The 16,753-nt window shown below is 40.1% G+C and overlaps 1 protein-coding gene across 6 annotated transcripts in view; it reads right to left on the reverse strand.

Annotated features, from left to right (window-relative positions):
• The window catches only part of KITLG (KIT ligand), a 56,846-nt gene extending 44,508 nt beyond the window's left edge, over positions 1-12,338 (reverse strand). For 4 of the 6 annotated variants that reach the window (XM_021528019.4, XM_021528018.4, XM_085570200.1 and 1 more), the window contains exon 1: positions 11,188-11,412. In XM_021528019.4, the coding sequence (XP_021383694.1) occupies positions 11,188-11,202 (15 nt within the window). In that variant the 5' untranslated portion in view covers positions 11,203-11,412. Of the gene's footprint in view, positions 1-11,187; positions 11,413-12,211 lie in introns of those variants that run through there. The other 2 variants (XM_085570198.1, XM_085570197.1) reach the window with 2 other exon arrangements.
• Positions 12,339-16,753: the final 4,415 nt, after the last annotated feature.

The following is a 16,753-nucleotide window of genomic DNA, read 5'->3' on the forward strand; positions in this document are numbered from 1 at the left end:
ATCAAGCTGCATTTCAAGCCATATTATATCCAGTGTCAAAAACCTTTCCAGACTGGTAATTTTGTGTTAAGGCGATATTGCCAGTTTTAGCCTCTTATGTTAAATATTTATTTATTCTTGTACCAAGAAAGGATCAGTAATGTCCAGCAATCATTCTCGCTACTCCTTTCTGCATATCATTTAGTAGTTTCTTGCAATCAATTTTCAGTCTCTCTTCATATGCAAATTGCTCCCTTATAATGCTTTTGCCTGTTTTAAGATAGCTATTTCTGTTATGCTCTTTTTTCAATGGGAAAACCAGAACTTTTTTCAGGATGGCTGATGATCACTATCATAACAACATTCCCCTTTCAAATTTCTCTTTCTGCTCCTACTGCATCCTGATATGCTGCCTGATTTTTTTACTATGTGTACGATATAGGGATTTTTTCATTCATTTTCTGACCAAGCATTGCTACAAGAACATAAACAAGAGCTTGTAAGTCGCTTTTAAAAGTAATTGAAATGGCTATTATTAATTCAGTTACAATTAGTTCAAAACATTCCTTCCAAAATGCATCCCTCTTGCTCTTCAACACAACAAACTCCACTTGCCATCAGGCCATCTGTTCTCCCATCTCCTCTAAACCTTTACACAGTTCCTCAGAATCTCTTTTAGTTTCAATTAACCTGAGTAATTTATGTAGCTTGCACATGTTGTCATCAATCTGTGAACCCTATTATCAGATTGAACTATATGAGGTTACTGACAATAAGAGAACATAACCTTTTAGGTTTTTGCCATGTTACAAATTAATGACTTGTTCCTATACTTTACGTTCTGTCCTAATTAATTTTTTTCCTCAAACTGTTATGGTAAGAGAGATACATTATAGGGCTACTTAGGTTTTTATACTAGGTCTTTATTTTTTAAAAATCTAAATAAGAAATTTCTATTCTTTCTCCTTGTTCATCGATTTTGAAACACAAATATATTTTATGCATTGAATGCATTTCTTTTACAGGAACTGGGCTTTTATATTCCTTTCACTGAACTCTGTTAATACAGGGCTCCCATCTGCCTTCTACCAAGCGAATTAAATACAGCAAGATCTGCTAGCAATGCAACAATAGAGGCAAGCTGGTAAGAAAAATTCTTTTCAACTCTGGACATATTCATTAATTCTAAAGACAAGAATTAAGAGTTAATGTGTTCAGAGGTACTGTATATTTAAGAAAATTTTAAAAACCCACCATGTTCACCTATTTCTATGAAGTCATAATCACCTTGTCTTTACCTTAAAATTAACCCGACTTACAATTTATATCCTGCCTTTAACTTTACATATGTTCACACAAACTATTTTTAATATGCTGGTGATTTGTGGGTGGGTTTAGAAGTTTTTTGGGTTTTTTTGTTTGTTTTGTTGGTTTTGGTTTTGATTGGGATTTGTATAGACTAACAACAACAAACGCCATCAAAGTGTTTCTGGTATTCCAGTGTTGCCCTACAATTCTGCTATGTGTCCAGGAAGAACAGGCACATTAATATGATATATACCAACATGCAAGAGTTCTCAGCTTACAGTTAAGGGACACAGGATAAATCTCAGCATCACAGCATTGTGACCACAGAATTAATATCAATGTCATTCACATGATCTCAATGTTTTTGTTTGAGTTATGCTAACTAGAGAGAACTGTAAATATCTAATCTTAAACATGAAGCTCTACTTGTGGCTTTCCTTAAAAAAACACAGAAATTGTGGGGTAAACATTCCAAAAAGAAGTTAAGTCATTCAGCTTACACTATGGAAACGCACGCATAACTGGACAGAAAAAAATTTGGCCAAAAATGTTCCCTAAGTCTGCAAAATTAGGAAGAAATATAAATGCCTATTAGATACAAATGCCTATAAAACATAACTCTTACAACAGTAACACAGTATTACAAATTTAGTTAAATAACTGAGATTAAATGTTAGGTATTCTCACAGCATCTGCAATGATACAACAAAATGCAACACTTGGAAAAAACAGCTATTTTACCTTACTTTTACTGATAACTTTCACAGGGATTGCTCATTAAAAAATGGAATTGTAAATCACGTGTAGTATGATAAAGAGCTTTACATTTAGTCAAAAGTATTCATGTGAATTAGAAAGAATAGCATAGTAGTGAAATTATTCTGGTACATGTTCAACAGAACCCTTGTTATAGATGTGCTGATAGAAAAATTCGTACAAGTATTGACACAATATATGTTTTCTAGGATTTTTTTTACACCTAGTTCTCAAATGCTTCCTAGGATCATTCTTATTAAAGAAGACACATGAATTTGCTTTGGCTCCCATAATTAATCTCACAGAAAATACAACCCGTTGTTGAGAAGATTAGTGTAAATATCCTCAGAGCACATACTTTTCAATGTCTGCACTCTAAAATTCCAATAAGACTGGTTATGCATTTTCATAAGTGAGACAATTTTTAGCAAGTTTACTTGAGTGACACTTATCAATTTTTATAGGAGAAAATAATCTTCCCAGTTTTACAGGAATTACACCATTGACTTTGCAATAAGTAATGGAGTATGTATGTTAAGAAGATTACTCCATCATAGTGAATAAAGCCAAAAAGAACATAATTGCTTGACAAATAGCACTTCAGACAGGTACTAATTCAACAGTAACTGAAACAGTGTTCTTGGATGCAATTGACTTGTTTCAATAGAAATAAACCAGATTTTAGTAGGCTAAAAGCAGATTAACTTCACATATGTTTCAGGCTATTTGCAAATGTCAACAACATTCTGTTACAGTGGGAAATGACCAACACTACTGTAGAGAATCTGACCATTACTGGCAAATGTTTAGCTGATCCCTAAAACCTAGATGTGAGAGATATTTTTTTTAATACACTGAGGAGAATGAGAAGATAGAAATTCACTTCAATTATTTAAATAATTTATTAAACCAGAACTTTTTAAAAGTAAAATGAAAGCCCCAAATCAGGCATTTCTCACTTGGTTAGGTAACAGAGCTGAGAGGCACAGGGGAAAGCAATAACAACTACTTCTAAAAGGATTTCCTTTTACAAAAAATTAAAAGCAAGAATTTTCTTAATATATTAAGAAAATTACTGACTTTACAGAGAAAAAAAAGTATCATCACTTCTAGAAATGGCAGGACAGTATTTCTTCCTAACTGTAATAACAGATCGCAAGCATTGTAAAACAAAAATTCCAACATATTCCAGAACAATTGATTCATTCTAATCCTGTCCAAAAAGACACTTTGCTTCTACAGATGATACAAAATATGGTAACAACAGGTTATTCAGTGGACTAATATTTGAAGTGGGCCCCAAAAAGTAACGAGAAATAAAAATGCCAGAAAAAATATAGAGAACATACACTGGAGATAAAGTTTAAGGTGTATGGGAGCAAACAAAATGCTGATAGACACACCTTCAGTACTGTGGATACTAGAAGTGCAGAAGTTTTGTTTTCAGAGGTGAGGATACTGACTTAAACACAGTAGAAGCCAGGAAAGCTGCACAAAGAAATGAAGGTAATTTTTTGTCTTAAGGGAAAGAGGCGATAAACTTGCTGCCATTTTCACGTGTGGCCTTGAGCTATGATGACAGGAAAAAAAAATCCAGAAGAAAATGGATGGAGTATTATGAACATCATCTGACTTGAGATCGGAGTCAATTTTTTAAAATAGCAAGTTTTTCACTAATTTTAGTAGCCTGAAATACTGCCTAGTATCACACTATTAATGGAACAAACACTGAAGAAATACATCTAAACAGTTTGGAACAGACTACAATTATGGCCAGAATTTTTAGAGAGTGCATGCAAAATCTAGGGCATATTCTTTGCCAGGGATTACAGAAGATCAAAGCACCGTCCATGACAGTATTTAAATTTACAGTTTATAAGAAAGGTTTGCATTTCCTACAAAATAAAGCAATGCCCATCAAAATCATTCAAACTGATGTCAAATACAGCCCTGGTAGTTTTTGCTGTTAGAATACAAATGCAATCCAGACATTGCTGAAGCACAGTAACTTGAAAAAGACACCAATTATGAATACTGGAGATACATTTTTTTCCCTCATTTTTAAAATAACCACCAAAAAGCTCTGTTTATTTAGGAGCATGTTTTTAATCCAAACAAAAGAGGGTGCCAAGCAGTGTTATACAAGCTTCCTAAATTCATTTGGCTGACTAATGCTCCTATTCCTGCATGCTTCAAAGTAGTAAAAGAAAAACAAATCTCAGGAAGAACTGACATTCAGATCTGTATCAGTTTAAAGACATAATGCATAATATTGTCTGCTTGCTATTTAATGCAAAAGACAAATTTTGCTGAGTTCACTTAATAATGAGCAAATGGAGGGTGGAAATTAGAGGGTTGGAACTTACAATAGACTATTAGCATATTTAAATTTCAACCTCCCTAAATTTCTAAGCACGTCTTTTCATTTAGTGAATTATTTTGCATATATACAGCATATTAATTTAAATGTATCATGACTGACTCCTTAGTGTCTTACTTCAGTTAGACCACAAAAACCAGCACCTTGGTATCATACTCCCATTTTATACAATTATGAAATCTCCATAAAGAGACAGGAATTTTTTTGGACCAACATGAAATGGAGGAAGAAACTTTCCTACACACTTTAAGCCCTCCATATTTACAGGCACTTTACAAGATTAAATATTATGTATTATTTTATATCAGTATTATACACTAATATAATAATTAAAGTTTAAATATATTAATTTCTTTTAAATGAAAATTTTATATTAGTGTATTATACCACATTTTCAGAATGTGCTATATACAATCATCAAGTTCATTAATTTGTCATGGATTAACTCCTACAAAAAGAGTTGTTGTATGCTTTGCACAGAGTTCATTTTGTGTTTCAAACAGAGATAGATTGCCAGGACATGCACAACTTGGTTTTACAGTCTGACTTATACTGCCAGAATAACTTTTTTCCAAAAGTAATTGAGAGGTTATGTGTTACTAAACAGACCAAAGAATCCATCCAGTAATGATGTATCATGCTGCAAACATAAAAGGAAGACATACCTTGGTCTGCTGATACAAACCAAGCATAAGCTAATGGTAAAAGTTACAAAAGAGTGTAATTCATTCAGGAGGAAAGACACTGGAAGGTTATCAGTACAAGTCATCCTGACTACATCAAGTGCAGAGATACCAGCCATAGCAAGTGCAAAATTTAGGTCCACAATAAATACAGCACATACACTTCTCTAAAGCTGTATTTAGGGTACTTCTAAAAACTTCTCAAAGTACATCTAAAGAGCTGACAGAGCTAATTGTACTAAATTTATCCTTGGCCTTAACTGTCAGTGAACTGATGTCCCTGGAGCTGATGGCAGCAGAACAAATGAAAGGCAGAAGACCTGCTAAATAAGACACCGGATAAGGGTTTATTGTCACTAAGACATTTGCAGCGATTGAAGCCAGGTTCAGTCACATGGGACTGGCCAATATACAAGAACAGATATGTCAGACAGACTGACCTTTTCAGACTCTGACTTGAAAATACTTAAATATTTCTGAATGGAGGTTCAGAGGGTGGCATGATTCACAATCTGTGAATTACGAGTTGTGGTTGAAATAGTCTCCCCCACATTCTTAGCTCATGTGTAAGCCACCCTCAAGATTGAACAAATAAACCTTCAACAGAACAGCTTCAACAAGATAAACTAGATAGAAGCTTCCCAGAGACTTAGGATGCTACCCAAGAAAATATGTGAACGTTGTGTCTCTCTCACTCTAGTGAGTATGCTCACATAAATTTTTCTAGATTAGCTTTTCAGTCTGGATTGAATCAAAGTTGTTCACAAACTCAAAGATAATTGCTGTAAACCATGAATGTATCCTTTTGTGACAGCTTGGACTAAACCTGCATACTTTGCAGAGCATCAGTCTAAGCCGAAGAGTGTAGCCCACCGCCTGGCCCAGCTCCAAGGCTGCCAAGACACAACATCTCTCTCTGACTTCCCAGCTCTGCTGCCTAAAACCAGTGAGAAGCCAGTGAGGGTAGAAGTGGACTGAGATACCCAGCTGGACTCCTAGAAATTCTTCACTGGAACATTAACAAATACATGTGAATGACTGTTATACAGGTGCCAGATCACAGGTGGGAAAAAGGGTGGCTCTTATGGCTTGGGCTAAATATGATCTTGAGGGTCCTAAACTTGATTTTCTCAATTGAGTAGATTTTGCAGCAAAACTGAAGAAAAAGAAAAATAACCAAGTGTTCTTTAGCAGCAGTGAAAGTTTAGGGCTGGGAGGTAAGTGAAAGGTGACCTTTCCAGAAGACTTGCTTGGGAGATCCTTCTAGGAGCACTGACCACCGTGAAGCAGCAGCTAGCTATTGTCCCTGCAACAAAGGAACCTGCACTCAGGCCCTCAAACCTGCACCACAAGGTCTCACTTTTACTGTTGCATCAAGTGATGATGAAATAGCTTGAAGCTAAGCATTTACCTTCTCACTTTACAAAACAGTGTGCTCCACAGTATGGCTGCGAAGCAGTGAGAACCATAAGAGACTTTTTCAGGCAATATCTGCAGTGGTATCTTGCTGATGCTAGACCTGATGTTATTTTCACCTTGCACCCAAAATTAGGTCTGCTCCACACAGCAACAATAATGGCAAAACAAATATAGAGCAGAAAATTCCTAATGTGATTTAAAATCATTACTGTATCCATCTACCTTTTATAATTTAAACCCGGTTATAGCAACCAATCATTAACCCAGTGGTTATTAGATAAGTGTAGGAAATCAGATGACAATTATTTCCTATATTAATATGACCCAAAGTGTTCATAAATCTGATCTCCTAAACTGGCTTTTATTCAGACATACAGTAGAATTAATGTCTTCATTATCATACTATGAATGATCTCTAACATTTTTCATGCTACCATCTTTAATAAAATAAAATACTTAACACCATTTTTATTTTCTTGTATTTTCATTCACATACTAATGGCTGATACTATTTACATTTGTCAATAAGTAAAACCATCCAGCAAAGAAATCTGCATTTAATGTTCTCCCATGTGCAGCCAGTTATTTCAGCATCAGTACTATTTACGAAAAGTCAGTTTTGTAGGTTTACGTATGACTGAGGAGGCAATACAAACATGGGCCAAACAACAAAATTAAAAGAGAAGCGTTACCCCTTGCCACTCACCTTACATTCATCCATCTCCTTTTCCCACAATCACATGGAAAAAAACACAACTGACAAAAAACAAGCAGCTTTACACTGTGTTTAACAGGCTGACTAATCTCAGGTTTGACACACCAAAGACCAGGGCAAGAACAAGCACTTTCGTTTTCATGTCAGCTCCCACAACACTCAAATGGAATTGCAATGGGAGATTTTTCCTTCCTTTGCTTCTAATAAATGGGTGTTGTGTTTACATACTGCATACTGAGCATTGCCCATCTGAAGCCAAGGGCTGCATCTTGCCAACTCTTAACTTTCATGCAATATGGTGATTACACAAGCCAGCATACCATTAAATCACATAACAAAACTTGGAGAATGGCACTGTCAGCTTGCAGAGCTGTACCTGAAGGACTGACATGCAGTACATAAAGGGAAAAACCAGATTTCAGCTCAATGGCAAAACTGGGTCAGGAGAAGACTGGGTTACTTGCCTCACTTTAAAAGACAAAGCCAAGCTCCAAATAGTTCACAGAGATAAAAGCTTGGAAGGCACATAATAAAAGCAGGTGAAGAAAATTAAGAAATAAAATATTTAATATAATATATAAATAATACTTATTTATAATATATAAATTAAAATAAATAAAATATTCTCTTAATTCCAGGATGTTCTTTCCAGCTGCAGTACTTGCAAACTGGCTTCCCTTGAGCAGAGTCAAAACCGGGGGAACAGAGACCTTAGTCCATTGCTTAACAAGAATAGCACAGCATCTTTCTGGCTACAGCAAATTCCCTTTTTTTCCATTTAATGATCAGTAGATCTATACCTGCCATGAGCTCCAAATATGAACACAGTTCCTAGTGTTCATTTTTTTCCAGAATGAGCAAGAAAGACTGATGATCAGAAGTCACTATTTTCCCTAAAAGCAAGCTCACACCAAGGTATCAGGTATCTGATTTGCATTTCTGATTTAGCCTGCTGATAAGAGACTAGAAGTGCCAATTTAATTACTAATTCTTTTTCCAGGTACCGGTCCGCAATAATTTCTACAGAGCCTTCCACTTTAGTGACACAAACATACTGATAGGACAACCTAAGGTGGTAATTTAACTGCCAATAATAATGCATACGTTCAGAGGTAGAAAGCTGCGCTGAAATCTAAGACACTTTCAATACTGAGGTTTCTAAGAGGATGTGCATCTAACTTACTGCAGGAGATCAAGTGCCTGAACCATGTATCTGTGATACCTTATCAGCCTTCAGAGCTACCCCATAGATGACCCCTCTTTGCAACATATTTCTTAGTAACTTAATCCTATTTAGATTGTCTTCAAATCAGACAAAGAACAAGCAAATCAGAAAATTGCTACATGTAAAAACATGTAGCAAGATCATATCACACTGGCACCACTAACCCTGTTTTATTCAAATTGTAAAAGGCTGTCCAGACATCAGTGACATTTTATTTGTTGTCATATTAGCATGCAAAAGGACATAAACTCACTTCTGATAATAGTTTTAATTACTAAGTATATAAGCCTACAAATCCTCTCATCCAAGTAATCCTTCAACAAGATTAATTCATGGAAATAGCCTCATTGAAAAACGATTTGTATGACTGAACCCTTAATCATTAAATGCTTAATCACTTCTTTGAAGAAATCATAACTTACAAAGAAAAATCCAGGTGTTGGTATGTTTAAAACAGGGGGAGTTATGTATCCATCCAACCAGAGTTTCAAAAATATCACTTCTAGGACTGACACTGTTGGGACTGATTTAAATAAATGGACCAACTTGCTCACAGTGAGTCTAGTGCTCAACATGACTCTTCTTTCAGCACTTTTGTTGTACTGACATATGACTCAGCTACTCCTCCAGCTGCACAAGTTATATATTATCACTGTGCAACATTACCTCAAAGATCAAAATCCCTGATTTATTTTAAACAATATCCAGGCATTACCAAGTGTTTGCAAGGCTCAGCGAGTGTGTGGTTCTTGCTTTCTGTACTACGTCTATTGCAGAATATTTTGTTGTAAGAAATATTAACCTTTCCCAGTTTTCTTATCTTGTTCTTTCCACTATGAGAGTTACCAGTCTAGACAATGACTGAAGTAGCCACAGGAGAGCATATAGATTAAGATTTACTTTAATGTGTCGAGTGCCCTCATGTGCTTAAGTCCTCTTTCTTGTACCCACTTCACTTGCTCTCTCTCTTTTCACAGGGTCTTCATGGCTTTAATGGCAAGTCTTCTTGAAGTATCTCCTGCTCTGATCCCCTTGGAATGATTAATGGTTTGGTATCACATTTGTTTGCTACTCCTTAAAATACAGCAAACAACCCTTTGGAGAACTAGGAGTCTGTCAGTGCCTCCAAAAAGCAGGAAGAATAACTGCTTGAAGGCTGACAGATGCTTCACCACCGTGACAAGAAGCTGTTCCACAGGCTACAGCTTGTGAGCCCCTGAGTCAAGCCATATGGTCCTGAATGCCAAGACTGCCTGTCTTTCCCAGTTTACTGGGAAAGAGGGATTGTTCCTGCTTTGCTCTGAATTTGCAAAAGTAGTCTGTTGACTTTTATAAGTTTACAGTTCAAATGTAATAAAATGCTTGACTGCTTCCACTCACAAATCCTCATTCGTAAACACATAAACACAGCTCTCAGACTTTAAGAGACCCTTCACAATTAATAATCAGCATGTTTAAATAATTGTGTATACAGGATCTGAAACATCTTTGTTCAAGGCATCTATAGTAAACTAATGTGAATAACAGCAATGGATATACATTGCTAAAATTCAGAGCTAATAATTTAAGATAAAACTCCAGTGTACTTCAGCATCGCAAAAATTAAGTCTCCAAGTTTTAAGTTCTTAAAAATGTGTGCATTTTCCAGGGCTTCGGCCACGTGAAATTTAAATATTTCAGAAGGTGAGTACTTCTAATTCCTCTCATCTCATGAAAAATTATTTAACTACCCAAAATACTTTGGTAATATTTTTTTTTTTAAATATGCTTTATGTCTTTTCCAGTGACTGTATTCTGAATGTCTTCACTGGTTTGTAGGTGATCCAGCAATTGTCAAGAAACGGACGAAGGCAAAAAGTATGTCTCTTCTAATGCAGAAATGTAGGAGAAGGGAAAAGCCCTCAGCGCAGAGGCAGCAATGTGCGTGTCCATGCATTGTTCTCTCCCGAAGCAGTCCTGGCTCTCGCCGGGGTTTGCCCTGATAGAGTGTATCGGCACCTTGCGAAGTCCAGCCTTAAACTTTCTCCCGTTAGAGTTTCCTTGAGCCACTTCTTGTTGCAATTTTCCACTCATGTCTGTCCCTTGCTTCCTTCTAAAAAACGCACAGCATAGTGATTGAAATCTCTACACAACCTGCAGAAATAATGGCAAGGGCTCCCGCAGCGGCACTTCCCGGCGGGATGCGGGAGGACGAAGGGCGAAATGCCGGGGTTCCCGCAGCACCCGCCCAGCGCCGCACGCTGGAGCGGCGTGCGGGGAGACACCGGGAACCGAAGCCACTGCACTGCTGCCCCCGATTATTTCATGTTCTCGCACTCGTCAGGGTAACACAGACAACTGATTTACTACGGCAATTTTTCCCAGCGCCTTCCGAGATCTCCCAAGACTCGGCCGCCGGTCCGGCCGTTTGCTGCAACTTTTCCTCGGGCTGCGGAACGCCGAGGACAAGACCGGGCGATATTTTTTTTTTTTTTCCTCCTCCTCACCTCGCTCCCCGAACCCGTTCCCCAGCGGCAGCGGCTCCCGCTCCCGGCGGGCACCCCCCACCTCTCGGACAGCCCGGGAGCCGCCGCCCCCGCGGACGCGCGCTCCCCGCCCGGCGGCCGCCCCGGCCCGCGCCCCGCTCCGCGCCCGCGGCCCCGGCCCCGCTTCGCCGGGGAGCCGCGGGGCAGCCCCGCCCGCGGGCAGGTGGGAGCCCCCGCCGCCGCCCGGCCGCACTCACTTGTGCCTTCTTCATAAGGAACGGCAGCGCTGCAGTCCAGCCCAGCCGGCCGTGTGCAAACTCCCTTCAGCGGAACTGTAGCTCCAGCATAATGCAGCAGCCGATAGTCCACGCATTGGGGTTGCCCACGGCGAGCCCCGCGCTGCCTCCGCCCGTCCAGCCGACGCTCCCCGCGCCCCGCTGCGCCCCCTCCCCACGGCCTGAGCGTCCGCGCTCACTGAAGACACCGCCGGCCCGCGGCCAGGTCTTTTATATCTCCGATCTGCCTCCAACAGCGGCGGCGGCGGCAGCCCAGGCAGGACACGCCTTTCCCCTCCCTCCCGCCCTCCCGGAGGACCAGGAGCCCAGGCAGACCCTGCGGGGCGGGGGAAACTCGAGTTAACTTGGGGCAAGTTGGAGGCAGGAACAAGCCGAGCCTGCCCCTCGCCAGCGCCGGAGGGGAGCGGGGCCGCGGGCAGGCCGCCGCGGGGAGCGGCGGGCGGGGATGCGGAGGGGGGGTGTGGGCATGCGGGCGGGGGGCGCTGGGTACCGGCCCCGGAGGGGTGGGTGCAGAGGGCTGCTCCCGCCCGGTGCCGGGGCTTCCGCGGTGCCCGGGACGGGCGATCCCCGCCGAGCGCGGGGAGCGGGGCGGGGGTCTCCGGCCCTGCCCGCGGTGGGCTCTGGCAGCGTGCAGGGAAGCTCCACGCCGCCGCGGCAATTGAGGTCAGCCAGGCTGCGGGCGCCGAGCCAAGTCCTTGGGTTGGGTCCCCCCACCCACGCTGGGGAGAAGGGGTGTGCCCCCCGGCTGAACCCGCCGCCGGGCGCCGACTCGGCCCGCGGCGGGGAGGGCAGCGGGCTCAGAGGCTGGCGGGGCTCCCAGCCGGTGCCCGGTGCTCCCAGCGGAGCAGCCGCTGCAGCGGCGCGCACAGCCGAGGTGGCAGCCCTGGGTTTGCCATTGTCATTCCAGTGCTGCTTTCCCATACTCGGTGAATGCAATTTAAGCGCCCGGATAAGCATTTCAGCTGGCGTTTAGAAACTCCTTTACCTGCTCCAGACAGAAAAATTGTTGAGCAGTGCCTCCTAACGCTTCTTCAAAGGTGATCCTCCGGGTCTTTTCACATGCTGTTACAGTTTGCATCCCGGGTAAATAATGCATTGGTGTTGGGTGTGGAAAAGCGACTTGACTTACTTCTTGAAGTCTTCTGGCCAGTCCATCGCACCGGTAGCCACAGAATTTGAGTCGTCTTTAGAGAAGGCAGCTCCCAAGGTTAATATGAATAAAATTTTGGGCGTGAATTAAATGGAATGTAGGGCAGTTCATGGAACTAGCGTTTTCTGAAACAGCCATACTAGGTGAAACTTTAAACATTAAAATGAAGAAAGAATAGTCTGACCCAGTCAATGGTCATTTCCTAAAGGAGAATAGACATGCTCAGAGTGCATACTAAGAGATTTCATTAGAAAAGTCAGTATAATTTTCACCTAGAAAATTGATAAAAAGTTTTGTAAAAACTTGATTTCTGACAAAGTAAAGGTGAGCTGTTCAGGTACAGAAAGGTTTTGAACTCATCCCCAACGTTGCTGTATATTTGGAGTCCATCAGATAAACATATAATATAATTTTGGAGATAAAAATCTAATATAATTTTGCTTCTGCATCAAATCCAGAAAAATGGGTCAGTAATTTTCTTTTACAGCATGACAGTACTGATAGATTCATTCCCTCTTTGTCGGTTTTTTTTTTTTTTGCATTTCATGATTATTACTGGGCTGAATTTGTCAGACTTTGATATGCATATAGTAATAGGAATAGTATCTATTTCTGTAAAGCAATAAATAAGCAGTGAAAGGGAAGAAGCCTGCAAAAACAAAAGAAATAAAGGACCTCATTAACTGAAAGAGTGGTTTGTGTATCACCTAGCAGTGATCAACCAAGTCACTTTCACTGTCTACACATTTAACCAAATAGGGCCAGGAAATTAAAATGTTATGGCATATTTCCCCCTTAGAACAGATGACCAGTTTAGTCTCCTGGGGAGAAGGCCTGGAAAGTGTGAAAGAGCAGTCTGTGGCAGCCGTTACCTATCTTACGGAAAACACTTCTGGTCTTTCTCCTTGTTGAACTCTATCACAGTTCACCATTAGTCATAACAGGAAAAATTTTGTGGATGCCCTGTATCCAGTTACATTCTTTGTAATTGTGCAGAGTGAATAACTCTCTTGGGCATAATTATGTTTCTTTACCACCCTGGCATCATGCACCATTTGTCTCCATTCCCAGTCCAACTACTTGAACTTGCCCTTGTGTTTAATGTTCAGCTATAGTGAAGTAGTGCCCTTTTCATCTCTTCCTTTTGTGTTGGCAATTTTCAAGTGTATTACTGCTGACGCTGTCCTCAGTTTGGTTTGGGAAGACTTTTCTATGAAGTTCAGAATGCAAGTTTAAACTCATTAATATCTTGTGTCTCTATCCCATAGGAAAGCATGCTTTTTATTGGTCTTGCCCATTTCCAACATAGTACCGACTTTTGATATCCCAGAGGTGAGAACTGATTAGCCATGGGCTGTTAGCTTATTGACTGGTAGCTTTCCAAAGCCCACCTGCAAACCACATTCAGTCTTCTATAGCCTACCTTATTTGCATTTCTACATGCTTGGGGGTGAACACAGGCCCTGTCATTGTTTTGTGTAAACCTGTTCCTTCACATGGAAGATATGGAAAACACTGTTAGTTTTCCCAGCTCTTCACAGGATTTAGTTCCACCCATTCAGCAGGATTGTCTTCACCAGGAATACTGTTCAGCCTGTATGGAAATACCAGCAACTGAAAATTAAGCCTTTCCAGTCTAACATGAGTGGAAAAGCCTCACCATCTTTACCAACTGAGAAATGGCTGTTAAATAGCTCTTAAATGTTTTTAATTCTGTAATTCTGTGGAATATCTGCTATGCTTTCCATAGCTTCAGCTCTGCACTCAGTCTGTTGATAGCTTGGCTGCTGGCTGGAACAGCTGGAATTTGGGAATATGCAGGATGACATCCAGCCTCAGCCACTGAGATTGCTGGACTAAAAAGTGTTCTGTGTCAACTTGTAAAATTGAAAAAAATTCTCCCATGAAACCATTTAAGCTGTGAAGGCAAAACATTAGTGTGCGAGTATTAAAAAGATAGAACACTAATCCCGTCTAATAGGTTACAGACTAAGCATGTAGGTGCTTTGCTGGCACAGAGACCTGGCCTCTAGCATCAGCTTAGTTAATCCTCTCACCAGTCTTTTTTAAGGACATAGAGTACTAAGCACACGTATTCCTAACCTACTTCAGACACACACAGAATTGAAAAAATTATATTTAAAATTGAGGTGTGTTGAGCCAAGAAACTCAAAAGATCACATCAAACTTCTTTAGGTTTTATTACAGAAGTACATGATTGTAGAGGAATGACTTTCTTCAGAAAAGACAAGCTTTGCAAGATTTACAAAAAATTATCTTAATTACTTTGACATTGAAAAGTACTTTGGGATAACAATCTCCTTAAGAGCTCTTTATCTTTGATATCACAAAATGTTCTAGGTGTTATTCTGTGGTTTTGAACTTGTTCACTCTAATTTCAGAACACAACCAAAACCAATATTTAATATTCTGTCAAAGTACATATTTTGAATTTTTAATTGAGCCTTATGCTCAACAGTTACCAAAGGGACTGTTAGTTTATTCTAAGCATCACACATCTTTTGTGCTGTATACGAGTGACAGGGGGAACTTCTGCAGATATTCAATATCACTGGTCAATGAGTAAACAAATGACTCAATCAATACTTAGTCCACGGGGAACTGCACACCACTACCGAGCCACTTTTTATCTCACTGAGCACTATAAGAGCACAGGATTCAGGTGTATTTTTTTCATTCACATGACCTGCCTCTAAGGATTGATTTGCAAGAAGTAGTTTCCATGGAACTGATTCTTCATAATATATTACAGACTAAGATTCTAAGGATAATTTTATTATTATATGGTAAAATCATAGTCCATTTGGCAGAGTAGTTGGCAGACCAGCTGTAAGGACTTACAGAGCACAGTTGTCTGTCTCAAACACTGTTAGGGCCACAGAAGGACTTTGTCATGAGATAAGCACAGAATGAAGGAACAGGATGGCACTAACTCCAGGCCTGGTGGAGATGAGATCCTGGTTAATGCATCCAGACAAAAATTCCCACTGTAGCAAACTGTGTAAAGAGGCAACTGCTCATACACATATCACCAGCCAAACAAAGATCACCCCAAGTTATGGGACAGATGGCATCTGTGACCACCAACATCCATTGAAGCCCCCCTGAATATGCCTTCATGGATGCTTGAAATTTAGACTGTAAATTAAGCCACCACAGGGAACTTAAGAAAAAGATGGTTTTATCTCAGACCTAGGGGGAGGGTAACAGGCTGGGGGAGAGGAATCTATCACTGATAATGGATGTAAGAATGCAGAATTTACAGATCACAGGGAAAGCCAACTCAGCAGCTGTGCTGAAATCAGCTCAGACTGGGTAAAAGTTAATATTGGCAGAGGGAGGTAGTGATCACTGACTCACAGCCCATTGACCCAAGAAATGCACTTATTCAGAAAAAAAGATCGAGCATGGGACTAAATAACTTTAGAAGTGACGGAATAATTTTACCAATAGAATGAGAGACTTTTGTAGCCAATGAGTATTAATTCCTTTGCTTGTTAAAACATATAAATAGTGAAGTTTTGAATGACCTCAGAACCCCCTCCACGGAGAAGCCCAGGGTAAAGAAGGACAAACAGAAATACTCGATGGAACCATGGGTGGTGATTATCTTCTGCTTGAACTGTCTTTCTCTCCTCCAACCCCATGCCTCTTTTCTGTTTCTTTCTAGCTCTCTAATTTACATTCAATGGTGAAACAAATCTGTGTTAATGACTTTGGCATATGTTCTTGTTTGCACCTTAATTCAGGCAGGGGCATCTCTCACCAACCAGATCTTAACACCAGCTGGGGGAAAATGCAATATTCTGGATGAACAGATATATCTCCAAAGGAAAAAAAAAATGGATTGAAATTTATTAAAATTATAGAATTTGTAGCTCGTTATCTCATTATGATGCTTCTCCAAAACCCATCTAAATAGAAAAAGAAGAAGCAAGCAGTACAACATAGGAGTGGAGCTAGAGAGCTTCAAACTACTAGAAATCTGTCCAAGAAGTGCCAGTGAAGCATGCTGGAGTTATATAATTCTGTGTGTGATTTATTTGCCCAGAAGAAGATATGGAGACAAGAAGGTAGAAAAAGCTAGGGTGTAGTCTTTGTTGTTAGTAGAAGGAAGGGCTTTTTTTATTTGAGTTTGATCCTGGTCTGAAATACTGATGGAGTGAAGGAATGATGGATTTGTATTGGAAGTTTAAAAGTGCTTCTGTCTATTGGTGTCTTTACTGGTTTACTTTCTGGTAAAATGACATTTTAATTAGCATGCAAAGGATACTCTGTTTTACTAAGAGAACTTTTTGGCAAGGAAAACAAGCCCAAAATAGAAAGTTGCACTGATGCTGTTAAAACTCAATCAGA

Source organism: Lonchura striata, chromosome 1A (assembly GCF_050655825.1).
Source record: "Lonchura striata isolate lonStrDom1 chromosome 1A, ASM5065582v1, whole genome shotgun sequence".
Taxonomy (NCBI): Eukaryota; Metazoa; Chordata; class Aves; order Passeriformes; family Estrildidae; genus Lonchura; species Lonchura striata.